This window comes from Stylophora pistillata, chromosome 5 (assembly GCF_964205215.1).
Source record: "Stylophora pistillata chromosome 5, jaStyPist1.2, whole genome shotgun sequence".
Lineage (NCBI taxonomy): Eukaryota > Metazoa > Cnidaria > Anthozoa > Scleractinia > Pocilloporidae > Stylophora > Stylophora pistillata.
This window is the reverse complement of record NC_142523.1, coordinates 3,901,645-3,926,565: the sequence shown is the minus strand read 5'-3', so window position 1 is coordinate 3,926,565 and position 24,921 is coordinate 3,901,645. Positions and strand designations below refer to the sequence as shown.

The 24,921-nt window shown below is 38.5% G+C and overlaps 1 protein-coding gene across 2 annotated transcripts; it reads left to right on the top strand.

The window, feature by feature from the left end:
* The first annotated feature begins 328 nt into the window (after positions 1-328).
* Positions 329-24,652, top strand: LOC111334974 (CUB and sushi domain-containing protein 3). 2 transcript variants are annotated; one of them, XM_088759669.1, is made up of 34 exons: positions 329-659; positions 2,849-3,352; positions 3,784-3,888; positions 4,852-4,956; positions 5,742-5,895; positions 6,279-6,454; positions 6,882-6,986; positions 7,769-7,922; positions 8,312-8,487; positions 8,917-9,021; positions 9,289-9,442; positions 9,834-10,009; positions 10,504-10,608; positions 10,877-11,030; positions 11,422-11,597; positions 12,092-12,196; positions 12,465-12,618; positions 13,011-13,186; positions 13,585-13,689; positions 14,479-14,632; positions 15,017-15,192; positions 15,623-15,727; positions 15,996-16,149; positions 16,540-16,715; positions 17,114-17,218; positions 18,009-18,162; positions 18,547-18,722; positions 20,251-20,355; positions 21,151-21,304; positions 21,679-21,854; positions 22,464-22,569; positions 22,856-22,901; positions 23,439-23,493; positions 24,115-24,652. In XM_088759669.1, the coding sequence occupies exons 1-34, from the start codon at positions 329-331 to the stop codon at positions 24,261-24,263; spliced, it is 5,211 nt and encodes a 1,736-aa protein (XP_088615795.1). In that variant the 3' UTR covers positions 24,264-24,652. The 2 variants fall into 2 exon arrangements, with proteins under 2 accessions (XP_088615795.1, XP_088615796.1); XM_088759670.1 differs by lacking the exon at positions 4,852-4,956.
* Positions 24,653-24,921: the final 269 nt, after the last annotated feature.

The following is a 24,921-nucleotide window of genomic DNA, read 5'->3' as shown; positions in this document are numbered from 1 at the left end:
ACAACTTATTAACATAACATTACAAAAACTGGAAAGTAATTTAACTGTGAAAAAATATCTAGTGTTTATACTGCCTAGATCTCAATTGCCGAGAATACCCAAAACAGGTTTCTGTTGTCTCGGAGTAGTTGACTGCTTAGCAGTAAATCCTTCGAAACTAACTCATTACGTTCAAGTTTATCTATAGTTACCACGTGTATCACGCATGTCTGTGACATGTCTATATAAAGAGATCTCTGGAAAGCAGAAGGCTAACTTCTGTGACACTCCATTTTGATTCAACTACCTTTCTGCGATCTAATCTGACGTTGTTGCAAATTTAAAAACGATGAAATTCGTTGCTGTTATCTTCGTGCTGGCCTTGTTTGTTCAAGACAATGAAGCTTGGCGAAGGCGAAGAAGAAGACGCACTTTTCCTTCGTGTCGTCCTCGTAATTGCGAAGTCAGCGTCTGGTCGCAGTGGAGTTCATGTCCGTGTGGATCAAGTGGAACTCGAACTAGAACAAGAAGGATTATTTTGCCAGCAGCTTGTGGAGGATCATGCTTTGTCCATCAATTAGAGAGTCAATTTTGCAAGAGAGACTGTCAGAATTCGGGAACACCCACACGAAACGGTTGCGTCTGTCCGCCTGGTTATCTGGGCAAGTGCTGCGAAATTGGTAAGTTAAATTCAGAAATGTCTTGTCTATTGAAAACAGTCCTTTAAAAAAACTTCTTTCATCTTGACAGTCGGACCACTCACAAGATCAATTTAAATCACAGTTAGCAAACCACCACCACTTTTAATCGTATGAGAACAACCATCAACCCTTCAGCCATTCGTGTAAAAACTTGGAGGGAAAATTGCTTCTGACAATAAATTGGGGCTATTCATGATATCTCAATAAATTCCCAATGTCATCACTTTCACAATTCTTTCTTCGTTTATCATCCTCGGCCAGCGAGTAAAACGGAATTTTTACTGTACTCAAACGATTTTTCCTTATTAAACTGCGAAATCAATCGATGATAATTTCGAAATGGTACACCGACTGATTATTAACATAAAATCGACAAGTGACCGACAGTTTTTTGGGAGCTGTTTTTCAACTTTACCCAATATAACATAGTCTACAAAAGGGAAAACGCAGTATTATTTCTTAGATTTGCCGAAAGTTTTCGCGCTCGTCTTTATACCTAATGCCAAAAATTCACTGACTAGAAACCAAAAAATCATATCCGCAAAGTGAGATAGAAATATCCTATACAAAGGTAACCAAGACTCCGGTTACCTGAATGCTCAAAGCTCCTTACACGGCCCTGAATCACGCTCTCCACAAGTCTTATGCTTGATAGTTTCAATGAACTGAATGCGGGGTACATAGCTAAAGAATTTTACTGCTGGTATTTTGCATGTGTCTGTAAGGTCGCCAATTTGCTAAAATTTCCCACCAGCAGGGGAGTTTAATAATCGCGATACAGTTCTCGAGGTACTTGTTATTAGGACACGAGCTCTTACTTACCGTCTCTATGACTTTCGCACTTGTCTGTACGACTTTTCGCGCTAATGTACCAGCTCTTTTTGTGCTTACACGATCAGTTTAAATAAAACTGCTGTTTGATACAAGACACTTCGAATCTTTTAATGCTGAGCTAGAAAATGTTTAGCTTGGATCTTCGACGAGAAAAAAGAGGATACTATTCTTTAGTGACAGAATTCCGTGTTCGGAAGGGGCAAATATATGAAATGTCGTGGCTAGAGGAAAGGTTTCATGATATAATAAACAATCAAAAGACCCAAGCCCAGTAATAAAGATAAACTGCACTTTTAGATTGATTCCTGAAGTGTGTATAAATATAAATCCGGTGGAAAATGTCTTACAGACTATATGATAATACTTGCAAATATAATTCAGCATACTCAAAAAGTTTAAATTTCACTTAACAAGGTCATAGCCAAGATAAAGAGATTTTGACAAAATGAAAGACTTTATTAAACCCACCCGGTCATGAAAATAAACAGTATTTTTAATTGATTCACGCGCAAGATAAACAAAAACATTTTTTCCGCATCCTTGCTGCACTTAGCACTACAACTTATTAACATAACATTACACAAACCGGAAAGTAATTTAACTGTGAAAAATATGTAGTGTTTTTACTGCCCAGATCTCAATAGCCGAGAATACCCAAAACAGGTTTCTGTTGTCTCGGAGCAGTTGACTGCTTAGCTGTAAATCCTTCGAAACTTTTACTTTACGTAAAGTCGATAAAGTCATTTTTTCCCTACCATTTTAATAAATTGCCTGACAAACAGGCTATGGAATATAAAAAATATCACCTATACGAGGGATTCATTTGATAAAACATCGAGGAAATGCACAAACAGGTACGAGAAGAATTAAGAATTAGTTATTAAGCCGCAGGATTTGTGTCTTTAGCTCTGTAATAAGAAAGGAAATGAACATACGATTTTTGTGGACCTTTCTAGACCAACTGAGTTATTATTCCATCCTGGTGGGAAGAGAGACTGTTCCGATATTGAACACGTAAGACAGATCTAAAGCTGGAGATCTGGGGCCCGTTTCTCGAAAGTCCCGGTGACTTAAAGGACCCGTAAAGCGGTTCTGTTTTCATTCAGGATGGGAATTTCAAAAGTTTTGAAAACAATAAAATGAAACCATCAACTAAAGAAATAAAATGGAGCGTGTTTGGGGGCCAGACCCTGCTTTTCTATCCTTTGAATTTTTTATTTTAAAACATGGCCTCGGACCCGCTAAGTTACCGGGACTTTCGAGAAACAGGCCCCTAGTGCCGCCAATTTACTTCGCAAATAATGCTAAGATTCTGAGTTCATTGCATTATACAGCGGTACCTTTAACAACCAAGGGAGAAATGCAGACAACAACTGCAACAAATCGAACGCCGCCACCAAGATCATCAGCCACCATACCACGATCAAGATTAACGCCACAAGAAACATCAGCATCAGAAGCACCAACATTAGCAACAACAAGGACCAGACAAACAGCAATAAGAACGGAACAACTAAACCTGGCAGTATCAACAGACCAACTGCCACAGTCAAACGTAACATGGAGGATAACCGCAATGACACCAAGAACAAGATCAACAGCGGCATCGTCAGCTGTAGCACCAACATCAGCAACAACAAGAACCAGACAAACAGCAATAAGAACGGAACAACTGAACCCGGTGATGGTGTCAACAGAAGAACTGCCACGGTCAAACGCAACACGGAGGGTAACCGCAACAACACCAAGAACGAGATCAACAGCGGCATCGTCAGCTATACCACCAACACCACCTTCAGCTTTTGGAGGAATGAATGCTACACAACCACCTTTTCCAGGTATGTAAACATTCTCGAATTTCCAAAAATTCCGGTGCCCATTTCATTTTTTGATAAAAGTCAGTCTAAGACATGAAACGCACTCAGAGCTCGTAGCCCTGGTTTAAGGACCAATCTCACCCGAATGAAAGCGCTGGGGGACGAGTTCTTTCACTTATACCATTATCAGTCTGCAATAAATGTTTTTGCTAATATTGCTTTACTAAATCGAACAACTCTCTGCATTCTTAAAAAGAATCCAATGCCAATACAAAAATTCTCAGCTTAACTCGCCATGCCAAGAAGCTGAGAAAGTCGCACGATGGCGGATTAACGGTGAGACGGAATGACATAACAATGTTACCATGCCCACTGAAAACTAACTTTCAACGTCGATATAGATGATTCTACTTGATATCATAGCTAAAGGGTCTGGTATTCTTTATCTTTAGGTTTTCCATCAGCGACACTGCAGCCAACAACATCTTCAGCCTCTGGAGTAGTTCATGCGACATCGTCTTCTTCATCTCAAGTGCCTACACAACCACCTTTTACAGGTATGTAAACTTTCTCAAATTTCCAAAAATTACGATACTCATTTAATTTTTTAAAATAAGTCAGTCTAAGCAATCAAACGAACTCAGATTTCGTGGCCCTGGTTTAAAGATCAAGCTCAGCCGGGCTGAAACGCTTGGCGGCGAGCTCTTTCAGCATCCCTCTGCAATCCTACCTTTCCTAATATTGCATAATTCAATCGACTAACTCACGGCATTGTTAAAATGAACCCAGGGCTGATACAAAACTTCTCAGCTTTACCCAGCTACACTTTTGAATTTCTTTGAAGACTTATACTTACATTATAACACTGCAAAGTGAATGTGAATGTAGCAAAGCTATTCTAGGCGGGCTACCTAAACAGACACTGTACAGGCTCTCACACACACACACACACACACACACACACACACACACACACACAAACACACACAGACGCACACACACACGCAAAGATGAAATAAATAAATAAATAAATGAGCAAATAAAAATAAATAATAAATAATAGTAGTGGTAATTATGTTAAAGGTTTTAACTGGGCCAGTCACAGAAGGGAGTTTTTAACAGGTCAAAGAGAAAGCTAATCAGTTGAAATACAAATATAAGCTAGAAAGGTCAAGGTAGCGCAAGTCAACATTCATCTCCTCAGTTTCAAGAATTTTCAAAAGCAAGTGAGTTAGCTCACGTTTATAAGGCGCTTTCCTTAGCTTACGAATTTCAGGGGGGATGCCATTCGATATATTCGCACCAACTCTAGAAAAGGAATACAACTAGTTATTAAACAAATAGTTATTAAATCCCTATTACAGCGTACAAAAGCTGAGAAAGTTGCAGGATAGCGGAATAAAAGCGAAACTAAATGACAGAACAAGGTTACCATGCCCACTGAAAATTAACTTTCAAGGTCGATAGAGACGATTGTACTTGATATCACAGCCTAAGGGTCTGGTATTCTTTATCTTTAGGTTTTCCATCAGCGACACTGCAGCCAACACCATCATCAGCCTCAGGAATAGTTAATGCAACATCGTCTCCTTCTTCTCAAGTGCCTACACAACCACCTTTTACAGGTATGTAAACTTTCTCAAATTTCCAAAAATTACGGTACTCATTTAATTTTTTGATACAACTCAGTCTAAGCAATTAAAGGCACTCAGATTTCGTGGCCCTGGTTTAAGGACCAAGCTCAGCCGGGCTGAAACCCTTGGCGGCGAGCTCTTTCAGCATCCCTCTGCAATCCTACCTTTCCTAATATTGCATAATTCAATCGACTAACTCACGGCGTTGTTAAAATGAACCCAGTGTTGATACAAAACTTCTCAGCTTTACCCAGCTACACTTTTAAATTTCCTTAAAGACTTATTCAAACAATTTCGTTTTGTATCCAAGTAAAACTCCTCCAGCAAAAAATATTAATCTTTTTTATCATTTGTTTGCTTGCGATTTACCGTTATTAAAAGATATAGCTTTCTGTTTAACACTTTGTGCTCTCTCTTAGTGTAGAAGACACAAGATACGTCGCAATGAATCACGGCCTCATAAACCTATTTTTTTTTTCATTCACTTTAACGAAAGACTAACAAATGAAACGTCAGCTTTGAATCGCTTTACGGTGGTCGATTAACATTATCAACTCAGTTGATAAAACCAAAATTACCATTTTACGCCCACCGACGAAACACCACAGTTTCTTTAGAAACTTACAACTTTTTTTTTTCGCATTGGTTTACCCACACTTTTGTCTTTTTGTTCTCTACTCTTAACATCAACTGTTTCTTCTACAGCAAGTAAGAGCCTTACTTTGGCAGTCTAAGTCTGATATGTTCGATATTTCTTGCATGATGATTTTTTCTAGGATGTGGAGGGCTAATAAACAGTACAAGGGGAACATTTGCATCTCCTGGATATCCATTTTCTTACTCAAATCATTTGAACTGCCTGTGGACTCTTCGTATCCCCACCGACAGCGTTTTGAGTCTACAATTTGAAAGGTTTAACACAGAGCAGTGGTATGTGCATCCAATAATCCTGAGTATAACTGTGCTGGTAGAGAAACTTTTAATTTTGTTAAAAGTAAAATCGGATTCATTTTGTTTTACCATTATTAGTTCTGATGAAAACTTGCTCGAGCCTGTTAACCAATGAGATGCCAAGCTGCAATAAACTGCGACTTGATCATTAGTATAAATATTCTTGGAATTCAAAGTGCATTTGTCAGGAAAGACTACTCTCGCTTTGTTTACGACCACAGAGGAGTTTCTGACTTTACTTGAAATTTGCCTTAGCACTTGGCTTCTTATAACACTGCAAAGTGAATGTGGCAAAGAAACGCAAAGAAAAAGATTTGGAATTGAAAATGCGGCCTAATGGTTTCCCATTCTTTTCGTTGAAGCTGTGATTTTGTTGAGCTGACAGTCAGCACCGGGCGGTTAGCAAGGCTGAGTGGTTCTAGGAATGGATTCAGCATTACAGTTAGAGGCGACAGAAGTTCAGTTCTTAATATCAGATTTACAACTGATGGATCTGTCGAAAGACAAGGTTTCTTCGCTCGCTACAGCATAATATTTGGTGAGAAAACAGTAAATTCTTGAAGTAGTTATACACGACTAAGGCTTCTTGTGTGTATATTTGTTGATTACCCTAATCGTTCGAAAACCTTAGTAGTTCTAGGTAACACGATTTTCCCTATATGAGCATACCATAAAACGAATAACGCCTAGTGAGGCCTATTCACTTTACACGGTGTCAGATCCAGGGGTCTCAGAAACTTCTTTCTAATACCGGCCATTATGCCTACAGCGACTCGTCCACCTGGCAAGTTATTAAATCACTATTACAGCGTACAAAAGCTGAGAAAGTTGAAGGATAGTGGAATAAAGGCGAAACTGAATGACAGAACAAGGTTACCATTCTAATCGAAAATTAACTTTCAACGTCGATAGAGACGATTGTACTTGATATCACAGCCTAAGGGTCTGGTATTCTTTATCTTTAGGTTTTCCATCAGCGACACTGCGGCCAACACCATCATCAGCCTCTGGAGTAGTTGATGTAACATCGTCTCCTTCTTCTCAAGTGCCTACCCAGCCACCTTTTACAGGTATGTAAACTTTCTCAAATTTCTAAAAATTACGGTACTCATTTAATTTTTTGATATCAGTCAGTCTAAGCAATCAAACGCACTCAGATTTCGTAGCCCTGGTTTAAGGACCAAACTCAGCCGGGCTCAAACGCTTGGAGGCGAGTTCTTTCAGCATCCCTCTGCAATCCTAGCTTTCCTAATGTTGCATAATTCAATCGAATAACTCACGGCAGGGTTAAAATGAACCCAAGGCTGATACAAAAATTCTCAGCTTTACCTAACTACACTTTTGAATTTCATTGAAGACTTATTCAAAGAATTTCGTTTTTTATCAAAGTAAAACTTCTACAGCGAAAAAAAATAACCTTTTTTATCATTTGTTTGCTTGCAGTGTATCGTTGTTAAAAGATATAACTATCTGTTTAACACTTTGGGATCCTTCTTATTGTGGAAGACACAAAATACGTCACAATAAGTCAGCCTCATAAACCTATCTTTTTTTCATTCGCTTAAAGGAAAGACTAACAAATGAAACGTCAGCTTTGAAACGTTTTACGGTGGTCAATTAACTTTATCAACTCAGTTGATAAAACCAAAATTACCATTTTACTCCCACCGACGCAACATCACAGTTTCTTTACAAACTTACACCCTTTTTTTTTCGCATTGTTTTACCCACACTTTTCTCGTTTTATTCTCTACTCTAAACATCGCCTGGTTTTTCTACAGCAAGTAAGAGCCCTACTTTGGCAGTCCAAGTTTCATATGTTCGACATTTCCTGCATATTTATTTTTTCTAGGATGTGGCTGGCTACTAAACAGTTCAAGGGGAACATTTGCATCTCCTGGATATCCATTTTCTTACTCAAATAATTTGAACTGCCTGTGGACTCTTCGTATCCCAACCGACAGCGTTTTGAGTCTACAGTTTGAAAGGTTTAACACAGACCGGTGGTATGTACATCCAATAATCATGAGTATAACTGTGCGGGTAGAGAAACTTTCAATATTGTTAAAAGCAAAATCGGCTTCCTTTTGTTTTACCATAATGAGTTCTGATAAAAACTTGCTCCAGCCAGTTAACCAATGAGATGCCAATCTGCGATGAGCTGCGACTTGATCTTTCGTATAAATATTCTTGGAATTCAAAGTGCATTTGTCAGGAAAGACTACTTCCACTTTGTTTACGACCAAAGAGAATTTTCTGACTTTACTTGAAATTTGCCTTAGCACTTGGCTTCCTATAACACTGCAAGGTAAATGTGGCAAAGAAACGCAAAGAAAAACATTTGGAATTAAAAATGGAGCCTAATGGTTTTTCTTTCCTTTCTTTTTCGTTGAAGCTGTGATTTTGTTGAGCTGACAGTCAGCACCGGGCGGTTAGCAAGGCTGAGTGGTTCTAGGACTGGATTCAGTATTACAGTTAGTGGCGATAGAAGTCCAGTTCTTAATATCACATTTACAACTGATAGATCTGTCGTAAGACAAGGTTTCTTCGCTCGCTACAGCATAATATTTGGTGAGAATACAGTAAATTCTTGAAGTAGTTATATATGACTAAGGCTTCTTCTGAGTATATTTGTTGATTCCCCTAATCGTTCGCAAACCTTAGTAGTTCTAGGTAACACGATTTTCCCTATATGAGCATACCATAAAACGAATAACGCCTAGTGAGGCCTATTCACTTTACACGGTGTATGATCCAGGAGTTTCAGAAACTTCCTTCTAATACCGGCCATTACGCCTACAGCGACTCGTACACCTGGCAAGTTATTAAATCACTATTACAGCGTACAAAAGCTGAGAAAGTTGAAGGATACCGAAATAAAAGCGAAACTAAATGACAAAACGAGGTTACTAGGCTAACTGAAAATTAACTTTCGACGTCGATAGAGACGATTGTACTTGATATCACAGCCTAAGAGTCTGGTTTTTTTTTTATCTTTAGGTTTTCCATCAGTGACACTGCAGCCAACACCATCATCAGCCTCTGGAGTAGTTGATGTAACATTGTCTCCTTCTTCTCAAGTGCCTACCCAGCCACCTTTTAGAGGTATGTAAACTTTTTCAAATTTCCAAAAATTTCGGTACTCATTTAATTTTTTGATATAAGTCAGTCTATGCAATCAAACGCACTCAGATTTCGTGGCCCTGGTTTACAAGCTTGCACCTTTTTTTTTTTCGAATTGTTTTACCCACACTTTTTTCTTTTTGTTCTCTACTCATAACATCAACTGTTTCACCTACAGCAAGTAAGAGCCTTACTTTGGCAGTCCAACTTTGATATGTTCGACATTTCTTGCATGATGATTTTTTCTAGGATGTGGAGGGCTACTAAACAGTACAAGGGGAACATTTGTATCTCTTGGATATCCATTTTCTTACTCAAATAATTTGAACTGCCTGTGGACTCTTCGAATCCCCACCGACAGCGTTTTGAGTCTACAGTTTGAAAGGTTTAACACAGAGCAGTGGTATGTACATCCAATAATCATGAGTATAACTGTGCTTGTAGAGAAACTTTTAATTTTGTTAAAAGTAAAATCGGACTCCTTTTGCTTTACCATGATAAGTTCTGATAAAAAAACTTGCTCAAACCTGTTAACCCAATGAGATGCCGAGCTGCAATGAGCTGTGACTTGATCATTCGCATAAATATTCTTGGAATTCAAAGTGCATTTGTCAGGAAAGACTACTTTAGCTTTGTTTATGACCACAGAGGAGTTTCTCACTTTACTTGAAATTTGCCTTAGCACTTGGCTTCCTATAACACTGCAAGGTAAATGTGGCAAAGAAACGCAAGGAAAAAGATTTGAAATCGAAATGGCGGCCTAATGGTTTCCCATTCTTTCTTTTTCGTTGAAGTTGTGATTTTGTTGAGCTGACAGTCAGCACTGGGCGGTTAGCAAGACTGAGTGGTTTTAGGAATGGATTCAGCATTACAGTTAGAGGCGACAGAAGTCCAGTTCTTAATATCAGATTTACAACTGATGGATCTGTCGAAAGAGAAGGTTTCTTCGCTCGCTACAGCATAATATTTGGTGAGAAAACAGTAAATTCTTGAAGTAGTTATTCATGACTAAGGCTTCTTGTGGATATATTTGTTGACTACCCTAATCGTTCGAAAACCTTAGTAGTTCTAGGTAACACGATTTTCCCTATATGAGCATACCATAAAACGAATAACGCCTAGTGAGGACTATTCACTTTTCACGGTGTCAGATCCAGGGGTCTCAGAAACTTCCTTCTAATACCGGCCATTATGCCTATAGCGACTCGTCCACCTGGCAAGTTATTAAATCGCTATTACAGTGTAAAAAAGCAGAGAAAGCTGCAGGATGGCGGAATAAAAGCGCCAACTGAAAATTAACTTTCAACGTCGATAGAGACTATTGTACTTGATATAACAGCCTAAGGGTCTGGTATTCTTTATCTTTAGGTTTTCCATCAGCGACACTGATTAACTTTCGACGTCGATAGAGACGATTGTACTTGATATCACAGCCTAAGAGTCTGGTTTTTTTTTTATCTTTAGGTTTTCCATCAGCGACACTGCAGCCAACACCATCATCAGCCTCTGGAGTAGTTGATGTAACATCGTCTCCTTCTTCTCAAGTGCCTACCCAGCCACCTTTTAGAGGTATGTAAACTTTTTCAAATTTCCAAAAATTTCGGTACTCATTTAATTTTTTGATATAAGTCAGTCTATGCAATCAAACGCACTCAGATTTCGTGGCCCTGGTTTACAAGCTTACACCTTTTTTTTTTTTCGAATTGTTTTACCCACACTTTTGTCTTTTTGTTCTCTACTCTTAACATCAACTGTTTCACCTACAGCAAGTAAGAGCCTTACTTTGGCAGTCCAAGTTTGATATGTTCGACATTTCTTGCATGATGATTTTTTCTAGGATGTGGAGGGCTACTAAACAGTACAAGGGGAACATTTGTATCTCTTGGATATCCATTTTCTTACTCAAATAATTTGAACTGCCTGTGGACTCTTCGAATCCCCACCGACAGCGTTTTGAGTCTACAGTTTGAAAGGTTTAACACAGAGCAGTGGTATGTACATCCAATAATCATGAGTATAACTGTGCTTGTAGAGAAACTTTTAATTTTGTTAAAAGTAAAATCGGACTCCTTTTGCTTTACCATGATAAGTTCTGATAAAAAAAACTTGCTCAAACCTGTTAACCAATGAGATGCCGAGCTGCAATGAGCTGTGACTTGATCATTCGCATAAATATTCTTGGAATTCAAAGTGCATTTGTCAGGAAAGACTACTTTAGCTTTGTTTATGACCACAGAGGAGTTTCTCACTTTACTTGAAATTTGCCTTAGCACTTGGCTTCCTATAACACTGCAAGGTAAATGTGGCAAAGAAACGCAAGGAAAAAGATTTGAAATCGAAATGGCGGCCTAATGGTTTCCCATTCTTTCTTTTTCGTTGAAGTTGTGATTTTGTTGAGCTGACAGTCAGCACTGGGCGGTTAGCAAGACTGAGTGGTTTTAGGAATGGATTCAGCATTACAGTTAGAGGCGACAGAAGTCCAGTTCTTAATATCAGATTTACAACTGATGGATCTGTCGAAAGAGAAGGTTTCTTCGCTCGCTACAGCATAATATTTGGTGAGAAAACAGTAAATTCTTGAAGTAGTTATTCATGACTAAGGCTTCTTGTGGATATATTTGTTGACTACCCTAATCGTTCGAAAACCTTAGTAGTTCTAGGTAACACGATTTTCCCTATATGAGCATACCATAAAACGAATAACGCCTAGTGAGGCCTATTCACTTTTCACGGTGTCAGATCCAGGGGTCTCAGAAACTTCCTTCTAATACCGGCCATTATGCCTATAGCGACTCGTCCACCTGGCAAGTTATTAAATCGCTATTACAGTGTAAAAAAGCAGAGAAAGCTGCAGGATGGCGGAATAAAAGCGCCAACTGAAAATTAACTTTCAACGTCGATAGAGACTATTGTACTTGATATAACAGCCTAAGGGTCTGGTATTCTTTATCTTTAGGTTTTCCATCAGCGACACTGATTAACTTTCGACGTCGATAGAGACGATTGTACTTGATATCACAGCCTAAGAGTCTGGTTTTTTTTTTATCTTTAGGTTTTCCATCAGCGACACTGCAGCCAACACCATCATCAGCCTCTGGAGTAGTTGATGTAACATCGTCTCCTTCTTCTCAAGTGCCTACCCAGCCACCTTTTAGAGGTATGTAAACTTTTTCAAATTTCCAAAAATTTCGGTACTCATTTAATTTTTTGATATAAGTCAGTCTATGCAATCAAACGCACTCAGATTTCGTGGCCCTGGTTTACAAGCTTACACCTTTTTTTTTTTTCGAATTGTTTTACCCACACTTTTGTCTTTTTGTTCTCTACTCTTAACATCAACTGTTTCACCTACAGCAAGTAAGAGCCTTACTTTGGCAGTCCAAGTTTGATATGTTCGACATTTCTTGCATGATGATTTTTTCTAGGATGTGGAGGGCTACTAAACAGTACAAGGGGAACATTTGTATCTCTTGGATATCCATTTTCTTACTCAAATAATTTGAACTGCCTGTGGACTCTTCGAATCCCCACCGACAGCGTTTTGAGTCTACAGTTTGAAAGGTTTAACACAGAGCAGTGGTATGTACATCCAATAATCATGAGTATAACTGTGCTTGTAGAGAAACTTTTAATTTTGTTAAAAGTAAAATCGGACTCCTTTTGCTTTACCATGATAAGTTCTGATAAAAAAAAACTTGCTCAAACCTGTTAACCAATGAGATGCCGAGCTGCAATGAGCTGTGACTTGATCATTCGCATAAATATTCTTGGAATTCAAAGTGCATTTGTCAGGAAAGACTACTTTAGCTTTGTTTATGACCACAGAGGAGTTTCTCACTTTACTTGAAATTTGCCTTAGCACTTGGCTTCCTATAACACTGCAAGGTAAATGTGGCAAAGAAACGCAAGGAAAAAGATTTGAAATCGAAATGGCGGCCTAATGGTTTCCCATTCTTTCTTTTTCGTTGAAGTTGTGATTTTGTTGAGCTGACAGTCAGCACTGGGCGGTTAGCAAGACTGAGTGGTTTTAGGAATGGATTCAGCATTACAGTTAGAGGCGACAGAAGTCCAGTTCTTAATATCAGATTTACAACTGATGGATCTGTCGAAAGAGAAGGTTTCTTCGCTCGCTACAGCATAATATTTGGTGAGAAAACAGTAAATTCTTGAAGTAGTTATTCATGACTAAGGCTTCTTGTGGATATATTTGTTGACTACCCTAATCGTTCGAAAACCTTAGTAGTTCTAGGTAACACGATTTTCCCTATATGAGCATACCATAAAACGAATAACGCCTAGTGAGGCCTATTCACTTTTCACGGTGTCAGATCCAGGGGTCTCAGAAACTTCCTTCTAATACCGGCCATTATGCCTATAGCGACTCGTCCACCTGGCAAGTTATTAAATCGCTATTACAGTGTAAAAAAGCAGAGAAAGCTGCAGGATGGCGGAATAAAAGCGCCAACTGAAAATTAACTTTCAACGTCGATAGAGACTATTGTACTTGATATAACTGCCTAAGGGTCTGGTATTCTTTATCTTTAGGTTTTCCATCAGCGACACTGCAGCCAACACCATCATCAGCCTCTGGAGTAGTTGATGTAACATCGCTTCCTTCTTCTCAATTGCCTTCCCAGCCACCGTTTACAAGTATGTAAACTTTCTCAAATTTCCAAAAATTATGGTACTCATTTAATTTTTTGATATAAGTTAGTCTACGCAATCAAAGGCACTGAGATTTGTAGGCCCTGGTTTAAAGATCCAGCTCAGCCGGGCTGAAACGCTTAGAGGCGAGTTCTTTCAGCATCCCTCTGCAATGCAACCTTTCCTAATATTGCATAATTCAATCGACTAACTCACCGCATTGTCAAAATGAACCCATTGTTGATACAAAAATTTTTAGTTTTACCCAGCTACACTTTTGACATTCCTTGAAGACCTATTCAAAGAATTTCGTATTATATTAAAGTAAAACTCCTCCAGCAAAAACAATTAACCTTTTTTATCATTTGTTTGCTTGCGGTGTACAGTTATTAAAAGATAAAGCTATCTGTTTAACACTTTGGGCTCCTTCTTAGTGTAGAACACACAAGACACGTCCCAATCGATCACGGCCTCATAAACCTATCTGTTTTTTTTTTCATTCGCTTTATCGAAAGACTAACAATTCAAACGTCAGGTTTGAAACACTTTACGATGGTCGATTAACATTATCAACTCAGTTGATAACACCAAACTTACCATTTTACTTCTACCGACGCAACAGCACAGTTTCTTTACAAACTTACACCTTTTTTTTCGCATTGTTTTAACCACACTTTTGTCTTTTTGTTCTCTACTCTTAACATTAACTTTTTCTTCTACAACAAGTAAGAGCCCTACTTTGGCAATACAAATAATTCACTTGCTCGAAATTTCTTGCATAATGATTTTTTCTAGGATGTGGAGGGCTACTAAACAGTACAAGGGGAACATTTGCATCTCCTGGATATCCATTTTCTTACTCAAATCATTTGAACTGCCTGTGGACTCTTCGTATCCCCACCGACAGCGTTTTGAGTCTACAGTTTGAAAGGTTTAACACAGAGCAGTGGTATGTGCATCCAATAATCATGAGTATAACTGTGCTGGTAGAGAAAATTTTAACTTTGTTAAAAGTAAAATCGGATTCCTTTTGTTTTACCATTATAAGTTCTGATAAAAACTTGCTCGAGCCAGTTAACCAATGAGATGCCAAGCTGCAATGAGCTGCGACTTGATTAATCACATTCTTGAAATTCAAAGTGCATTTGTCAGTAAAGACTACTTTCGCTTTTTTTAATGACCAAAGAGGAGTTCCTGACTTAACTTGAAATTTGCTTTAGCACTTGGCTTCCTAAAACACTGCAAGATAAATGTGGCAAAGAAACGCAAGGAAAAAAGATTTGGAATTGAAAATGCGGCCTAATGGTTTCCCTTTCTTTCTTTTTCGTTGAAGCTGTGATTTTGTTGAGCTGAAAGTTAGCACCGGGCGGTTAGCAAGGCTGAATGGTTCTAGGAATGGATTCAGCATTACAGTTAGAGGCAACAGAAGTCCAGTTCTTAATATCAGATTTACAACTGATGGATCTGTCGAAAGACAAGGTTTCTTCGCTCGCTACAGCATAATATTTGGTGAGAAAACAGTAAATTCTTGAAGTAGTTATACATGACTAAGGCTTCTTGTGTGTATATTTGTTGATTACCCTAATCGTTCGAAAACCTTAGTAGTTCTAGGTAACACGATTTTCCCTATATGAGCATACCATAAAACGAATAACGCCTAGTGAGGGCTATTCACTTTACACGGTGTATGATCCAGGAGTTTCAGAAACTTCCTTCTAATACCGGCCATTACGCCTACAGCGACTCGTACACCTGGCAAGTTATTAAATCACTATTACAGCGTGCAAAAGCTGAGAAAGTTGAAGGATACCGAAATAAAAGCGAAACTAAAAGACAAAACGAGGTTACTAGGCTAACTGAAAATTAACTTTCGACGTCGATAGAGACGATTGTACTTGATATCACAGCCTAAGAGTCTGGTCTTTTTTTTTATCTTTAGGTTTTCCATCAGCGACACTGCGGCCAACACCATCATCAGCCTCTGGAGTAGTTGATGTAACATCGTCTCCTTCTTCTCAAGTGCCTACCCAGCCACCTTTTAGAGGTATGTAAACTTTTTCAAATTTCCAAAAATTTCGGTACTCATTTAATTTTTTGATATAAGTCAGTCTAAGCAATCAAACGCACTCAGATTTCGTGGCCCTGGTTTACAAGCTTACACCTTTTTTTTTTTTCGAATTGTTTTACCCACACGTTTGTCTTTTTGTTCTCTACTCTTAACATCAACTGTTTCACCTACAGCAAGTAAGACCATTACTTTGGCAGTCCAAGTTTGATATGTTCGACATTTCTTGCATGATGATTTTTTCTAGGATGTGGAGGGCTACTAAACAGTACAAGGGGAACATTTGTATCTCTTGGATATCCATTTTCTTACTCAAATAATTTGAACTGCCTGTGGACTCTTCGAATCCCCACCGACAGCATTTTGAGTCTACAGTTTGAAAGGTTTAACACAGAGCAGTGGTATGTACATCCAATAATCATGAGTATAACTGTGCTTGTAGAGAAACTTTTAATTTTGTTAAAAGTAAAATCGGACTCCTTTTGCTTTACCATGATAAGTTCTGATAAAAAAACTTGCTCAAACCTGTTAACCAATGAGATGCCGAGCTGCAATGAGCTGTGACTTGATCATTCGCATAAATATTCTCGGAATTCAAAGTGCATTTGTCAGGAAAGACTACTTTAGCTTTGTTTATGACCACAGAGGAGTTTCTCACTTTACTTGAAATTTGCCTTAGCACTTGGCTTCCTATAACACTGCAAGATAAATGTGGCAAAGAAACGCAAGGAAAAAGATTTGAAATCGAAATGGCGGCCTAATGGTTTCCCATTCTTTCTTTTTCGTTGAAGTTGTGATTTTGTTGAGCTGACAGTCAGCACTGGGCGGTTAGCAAGACTGAGTGGTTTTAGGAATGGATTCAGCATTACAGTTAGAGGCGACAGAAGTCCAGTTCTTAATATCAGATTTACAACTGATGGATCTGTCGAAAGAGAAGGTTTCTTCGCTCGCTACAGCATAATATTTGGTGAGAAAACAGTAAATTCTTGAAGTAGTTATTCATGACTAAGGCTTCTTGTGTATATATTTGTTGATTACCGTAATCGTTCGAAAACCTTAGTAGTTCTAGGTAACACGATTTTCCCTATATGAGCATACCATAAAACGAATAACGCCTAGTGAGGCCTATTCACTTTTCACGGTGTCAGATCCAGGGGTCTCAGAAACTTCCTTCTAATACCGGCCATTATGCCTATAGCGACTCGTCCTCCTGGCAAGTTATTAAATCGCTATTACAGTGTAAAAAAGCAGAGAAAGCTGCAGGATGGCGGAATAAAAGCGCCAACTGAAAATTAACTTTCAACGTCGATAGAGACTATTGTACTTGATATAACTGCCTAAGGGTCTGGTATTCTTTATCTTTAGGTTTTCCATCAGCGACACTGCAGCCAACACCATCATCAGCTTCTGGAGTAGTTGATGTAACATCGCTTCCTTCTTCTCAATTGCCTTCCCAGCCACCGTTTACAAGTATGTAAACTTTCTCAAATTTCCAAAAATTATGGTACTCATTTAATTTTTTGATATAAGTTAGTCTACGCAATCAAAGGCACTCAGATTTGTAGGCCCTGGTTTAAAGATCCAGCTCAGCCGGGCTGAAACGCTTAGAGGCGAGTTCTTTCAGCATCCCTCTGCAATGCAACCTTTCCTAATATTGCATAATTTAATCGACTAACTCACCGCATTGTCAAAATGAACCCATTGTTAATACAAAAATTTTTAGTTTTACCCAGCTACACTTTTGACATTCCTTGAAGACCTATTCAAAGAATTTCGTATTATATTAAAGTAAAACTCCTCCAGCAAAAACAATTAACCTTTTTTATCATTTGTTTGCTTGCGGTGTACAGTTATTAAAAGATAAAGCTATCTGTTTAACACTTTGGGCTCCTTCTTAGTGTAGAACACACAAGACACGTCACAATCGATCACGCCCTCATAAACCTATCGGTTTTTTTTTTTCATTCGCTTTATCGAAAGACTAACAATTCAAACGTCAGGTTTGAAACACTTTACGGTGGTCGATTAACATTATCAACTCAGTTGATAAAACCAAACTTACCATTTTACTTCTACCGACGCAACAGCACAGTTTCTTTACAAACTTACACCTTTTTTTTCGCATTGTTTTAACCACACTTTTGTCTTTTTGTTCTCTACTCTTAACATTAACTTTTTCTTCTACAACAAGTAAGAGCCCTACTTTGGCAATACAAATAATTCACTTGCTCGAAATTTCTTGCATAATGATTTTTTCTAGGATGTGGAGGGCTACTAAACAGTACAAGGGGAACATTTGCATCTCCTGGATATCCATTTTCTTACTCAAATCATTTGAACTGCCTGTGGACTCTTCGTATCCCCACCGACAGCGTTTTGAGTCTACAGTTTGAAAGGTTTAACACAGAGCAGTGGTATGTGCATCCAATAATCATGAGTATAACTGTGCTGGTAGAGAAAATTTTAACTTTGTTAAAAGTAAAATCGGATTCCTTTTGTTTTACCATTATAAGTTCTGATAAAAACTTGCTCGAGCCAGTTAACCAATGAGATGCCAAGCTGCAATGAGCTGCGACTTGATTAATCACATTCTTGAAATTCAAAGTGCATTTGTCAGTAAAGACTACTTTCGCTTTTTTTAATGACCAAAGAGGAGTTTCTGACTTAACTTGAAATTTGCTTTAGCACTTGGCTTCCTATAACACTGCAAGATAAATGTGGCAAAGAAACGCAAGGAAAAAAGATTTGGAATTGAAAATGCGGCCTAATGGTTTCCCTTTCTTTCTTTTTCGTTGAAGCTGTGATTTTGTTGAGCTGACAGTTAGCACCGGGCGGTTAGCAAGGCTGAATGGTTCTAGGAATGGATTCAGCATTACAGTTAGAGGCAACAGAAGTCCAGTTCTTAATATCAGATTTACAACTGATGGATCTGTCGAAAGACAAGGTTTCTTCGCTCGCTACAGCATAATATTTGGTGAGAAAACAGTAAATTCTTGAAGTAGTTACACATGACTAAGGCTTCTTGTGTGTATATTTGTTCATTAGTATAACCGTTCGCAAGCCTTAGTAGTTCTAGGTAAACACGATTTTCCCTATATGAGCATCACCATAAAACGAATAACGCCTAATCAGGCCTATGGACTTTACACGGTGTGAGATACAGAGGTTTCAGAAACTTCCTTCTAATACCGGCCATTACGCCTACAGCGACTCGTCCACCTGGAATATTCGCCATTTTATAAACGAGTGGCGGTCTGGGTACGATTTGCCACTACAATGGCTCTTGGGATCGTTTAGAGGGACAGCGTGAAGGTAAACAAACATGGTGCACTATAACTGCTGTATTCCAGGCTGCACTAATAGTTACAGAAATGCACCTGACATTCAGTATCATAGAATTCCCAAAGACCCTGATATACGTAGAAAGCACGTGGTTCTTATGAGGAACGAGACGATGAAATTAGATTCTACGAGTACGCGGATTTTCTCTGCTGATATCGATGGAGGTGAAAAGCCGGTTTAGCAGAAAACACTTGCCTTCAATTTTTCCATGGACAAGGCCGACAGCTCCACGTAGAGAACTCTAGAGGGCCAGTTTCGAAGATGCGCAGAAAATGGAGCAAACCAAAAAAAGAAAAACAACACTTGCTCAAATTGCTCAAATTACCACTGTTGTAATTTACTGTTCACCTCTTTTACGTTGTTGTTTTCTCTCTTCAACTGCTGAATCTCTCCCTTTAGCTTAACAATTTCTTGTTCACTTGTTTGTATTCTGTCATATAAACTGTTTAGTTGGTCTCCAGTAATTAACGTTTGTATTTCCACACTGGTACTGGTGTCAGCATTAACATTCATATTGTCCGACTGTTATTCAAATTTAAAGTTCGCTTCCAGTGGTAACTGAGCAAGTGTTGTTTTTCTTGTTTTCGGCTTCCTCCATTTTCTGCGCATCTTTGAAACTGGCCCTCTTGAGTCCTCTACGTGGAACTGTCGGTTTTTTCGATGGTAAAATTGAAGGCAAGTGTGTTCTGCTAAGTTTTTCCCCTCCATCGAATTGAGCAGAGAAAATCCGCGTACTCGTAGAATCTAATTTCAGCGTCTCGTTCCTCGTAAGAACCACGTACTTTCTACATATATCAGGGTCTTTAGGAATTCTATAATACTGATGGTTAGGTGCATTTCTGTAACTATTAGTGCAGCCTGGAATACAGCAGTTATAGTGCCCCATGTTTGTTTACCTTCACGTTGTCCCTCCAAACGATCCCAAGAGCCTTTATGGTGGCAAATCTTACCCAGACCTCCGCTCGTTTAGAAAATGGCGAATTGTTAAATCACTATTACAGTGTACAAAAGCTGAGAAAGTTGCAGGATAGCGGAATAAAAGCGAAACTGAATGACAGAACAACGTTACCATACCAACAAAAAATTATTAACTTTCAACGTCGATAGAGACGATTGTACTTGATATCACAGCCTAATTGTCTGGTATTCTTTATCTTTAGGTTTTCCATCAGCGACACTGCGGCCAACACCATCATCAGCCTCTGGAGTAGTTGATGTAACATCGTCTCCTTCTTCTCAAGTGCCTACCCAGCCACCTTTTACAGGTATGTAAACTTTCTCGAATTCGCAAAAATTACGGTACTCATTTAATTTTTGATATAAGTCAGTCTAAGCAATCAAACGTACTCAGATTTCGTGGCCCTGGTTTGAGGACCAAGTTTAGCCAAGCTGAAGTGCTGGGAGGCGAGTTCTTCAGCATCCTTCTGCAATCGATACCTTCCCTAATATTGCATAATTGATTGAACTAACTCTTGGCACTGTTAACATGAACCTAGGGCTGATACAAAAATTCTCAGCTTTGCTTACTAAGCAGCTACACATTTGGATTTCCTTGCAAACTAATTCAAAGAATTTCGTTTTGTATCAAGGTAAAACTCCTCCAGGAAAAAAAATTAATCTTTTTCCATCATATGCTTGCTTGCGGTGTGCCGTTATTAAAAAAAATAGCTATCTGTTTAACACCTTGAGCTCTTTCTTAGTGTAGAAGACGCAAGAGACATCACAATCGATCACGGCCTCATAAACCTATCTTTTTTTTTTCATTTGCTCTGAAGAAAGGCTAACAAATGTAACGTCAGCTTTGAGACGCTTTACGGTGGTCGATTAATATTATCAACTCAGTTGATAAAACCAAAATTACCATTTTACTCCCACCGACGCAACACCACACTTTCTTTACAAACTTACACCTTAAATGTTTCGCACTGTTTTACCCACACTTTTGTCTTTTTGTTCTCTACTCTTAACATCAACTGTTTCTTCTACAGCAAGTAAGAGCCCTACTTTGGCAGTCCAAGTTTGACTTGTTTAAAATTTTTTGCAATATTGATTTTTTCTAGGATGTGGAGGGCAACTAAACAGTACAAGTGGAACATTTGCATCTCCTGGATATCCATTTTCTTACTTTAACAATTTGAACTGCCTATGGACTCTTCGTATCCCCACCGACAGCGTTTTGAGTCTACAGTTTGAGAGGTTTAACACAGAGCAGTGGTATGTGCATCATGAGTATAACCGTGCCGGTAGAGAAATTTTTAGTCTTCTTAAAAGTCAAATCGGATTCCTTTTGTTTTACCATGATAACTTCCGATGAAACTTGCTCGAACCTGTTAACCAATGAGATGCCAAGCTGCAATGAGCTGCGACTTGATCGATCACATTCTTGGAATTCAAAGTGCATTTGTCAGGAAAGAATACTTTTGCTTTGTTTACGACCAAAGAGGAGTTTCTGACTTTAATTCAAATTTTTCTTAGCACTTGGCTTGCTATGACATTGCACGGTAAATGTGGTAAAGAAACGCAAGGAAAAAGATTTGGAATTGAAAATGCGGCCTAATGGTTTCCCTTTCTTTCCTTTTTCGTTGAAGCTGTGATTTTGTTGAGCTGACAGTCAGCACCGGGCGGTTAGCAAGGCTGAGTGGTTCTAGGAATGGATTTAACATCACAGTTAGAGGCGACAGAAGTCGAGTTCTTAATATCAGATTTACAACTGATAGATCTGTCGTAACACCTGGTTTCTTGGCTCACTACATCATAATATTTGGTGAGAAAACTGTAAATTCTTGGAGTAGTTACACCATGACTAAAGCTTGTTGTTTCTCTATGTGTTAATTACCCTAACCTTAGCCAAAATTAGTAGTTCTCGGTTAACGTTGTCTGTCCTTTTAGAATTACACAATTGCAGGATTAGGTAAACACAAGTTAGTAACTAACGATGAAATAGAAAAATTGAAAAGAAAAACTAAGCAATGTTAGAGACTTTTGATTGCTTTACGATAGATCTTGCAAATCTTATTGCTTAGGTCACGTAAATTGTCTGTAATTAATATTGCTAAATCCTACAGCTATGATGACATGAGGTCCTCGAGTTGGCCATTGGTTTTTTTCCCGTACCTGGCTGAGTTTATGTTTTGTATTTGTCTTTAAATTGAAGGTAATTTGCCCAAGACTGGCCTCTGTGTATGTCCATTCCAATAAAATATGGTTTTCGATGTATGCAAGAGAACATTTCATTGCGTTTTTGGCGTATAATATGTCCATGGTGTTGTAAGGGTTTGGTCTGCAAAACTTTTAAACCACCGACAAAGGCTTGAAAAAACAGTGAAGTATGCTCGCGCATAATAACATTAACAGTTAACATTTCGTTTTTCAGTGCCTCGCCCTACATCTTTTACTCCTTTCAATAACGTAACCTTGCCCAACACAGCGCGACCACCATCAAATACCCCATTTGTGACCCTCCCAACGGAAGTTCGAAGGTAAGTTCCACATCTAATTGCTTCATGTCAACCAACTTGGTTTTTACTACGAGTGTGCATAAACATCGTATTTAGTATGCTGCGCCTGTTTTAGAAAAGTTTCGGCTGATATTATTCTTTTTCATACACAGGAAACACTTTCTAGATTTATTCTATGGGCAGATAGCTTAACGTCTGATGAGTTTGTTTTAGACCATCATCATGACGGACCTGGCAAATCAGTGGACCATTTGATCGACATATTTACTCTTAAATTTAACATGCTATATCATATTCTTGTTAACAGGGTTCTTACTGATTTACTCATTTCTCTCACTCGAATCATATTAAGGGTGAGTAAATATCTCTTTTACCCTCACACATTTTCATGCACGAGCACACCAGTCAACTCCAGTGACAGCAAATCGAAAAATAAGATCACTCGTCAGCTTTTTCTTTACTTTTCCTCTCCTCAAATCTCAGGCCAGACAGAAAAAATATATTAACGCAACAAAACTGTCAGGTTAACCCTTAGTAAATAGCAATCTCGATTCAATAAGAGAAATATGTGCAAAATATCGCTATTATTTCGCTTTGTGCGCGATTAGAAGGAAGAGAATCATTAAGGAGGCTTTGTCGAAACTCTACGGATCTCCTTCGGAACTACTCGGGATTCTCCGAATATCATCGCAGCTACTACTAAAGACATCATGGTGTTACTCTCCCTGGAAAATAAACGCAAAGCTTTGCAATTGACTCTAAACAAATCCTTGCAGTTACACATTGGTCTCCTCAAGCTTTAGGTTGAGATTCAGCTGAGTAAAATTTGTAAACAAATAAGCGGCTAGTTAAATTGATAATTATATGATAATTATTTCGTTTTTTATTAGCTCCAAGTACTCATTCGAGGACAACTTACCAACGAAGCTTTTGAAAATTTCCGAAGTAAGTAAAAAAAAATTTGTAATCAAGATCCAAAAATTAAACCGTAAGGTAGAAAACAAGGCGAGTCCGTTGATATTCAAAACCTCCTCCTACCAATGCTAACATTCCATTTGGGAAAAACAACGAACACTATACTATAGAAGAAGTTCGTAGCAGTTCATTCTAATATATGAAATATAATAATAACAGAGGTCATGGGTTCGAATCCCGTACAGGCTTTATTTTTTTCAGGCCTTCTTTTCGCTACTACTTAAGTAGTGTTCATTACTACGAGGATCGCATTCATATACATTTCTTAATAACGCAGTGCATGCCGGTATGATTTTCATATAATCTAAAGTCAGAGATTCGAGTTCAAAAGGTAAAAAGAAATTAAAAAATACGAGAGACAAAAACAAAAATATTTTGTTGAGACAAGGGGCTGTTAGGCTCTCTCGGTCAGTGGAGGAAAGCAAATTGTACAAGTGAGAGAGAATCGCTAGTTTTTATCCTCTTTTGTTCACAGCCCGGAGAAAGCAAAGTAGAGAGTTTCAAATAAGAGGATCCAAATCAGGGGAACCTACTCAAATCTGAAATCCAGTATCCTAAATTGCATGTAATATTGATTTTTTTTGTCAACAGATGACACGCTGCAGATTTTACAGCGAGCTGAGATGCAGCTAGAGAGACCCAGTAACAGGCATTTAGGAAAGAGGGCGATACACGAGCTACCTGACCCAGAAGAACTGGCTCAAATAATGGACGAGATTCAACAAAGACTGTTAGGCTAAGACCATTTCATTTGTTCCGAATGCCGACTGAACTACTTTTGTTTTAGGCTACGAGCCGTCTCTCCTGACTCGCGCGAAGGACTTCGCCGAAAAGAAGGCACTGCTTAGTCTACTTCCCTTTCAATGCCGTGACGAATTTTCAGCGCCAAGATATATCTAAGCAAAGCAATAGTGATTGTCGTTGACCATCGGGGTTTTAATTTTTCATTTATGATTATCATTGCATGGGCTATTACCTAGCTGTATTCTTTTGAGCGAAGGTCTCACAATAGTTACAGCGGCATATTAAACAAGCTCATAACGCATTGTAAGTAAACATTATAAAACTTAGAAAACGTATGTTAATATACGTAATAACTGCTTAATAATAAGATGTTTATGAGCACTGAGTATATCATTCATTGATGTTGTTGACTCAAGATATGATTTTTGCTAATGACCGTTAGTGCTTGCATAAGCCTTCCATTCTATCCGTTGTTCACATAAAAAGGCATACTTCACTGTGAAGATTGCATAGTTTTTAGATGCGAAATGTACGTTGCAGTCTGAAATGTGCAACTTTAGGTATCTATGCGCTATGGCATGATTCCCAGAGGGATATAATTGCGTTCTTAATGAGAAGAGATTCCACGTCAAAAGCATTAGGTACACGCCTAAA

Excerpts from the sequence above, each read along its gene's own strand:
- LOC111334974 (XM_088759669.1), top strand. The coding sequence starts at position 329 with ATGAAATTCGTTGCTGTTATCTTCGTGCTGGCCTTGTTTGTTCAAGAC. Across the intron at positions 5,896-6,278 it reads AGGTTTAACACAGAGCAGTG|CTGTGATTTTGTTGAGCTGA; the intron begins GTATGTGCATCC and ends TTTTCGTTGAAG. Across the intron at positions 9,443-9,833 it reads AGGTTTAACACAGAGCAGTG|TTGTGATTTTGTTGAGCTGA; the intron begins GTATGTACATCC and ends TTTTCGTTGAAG.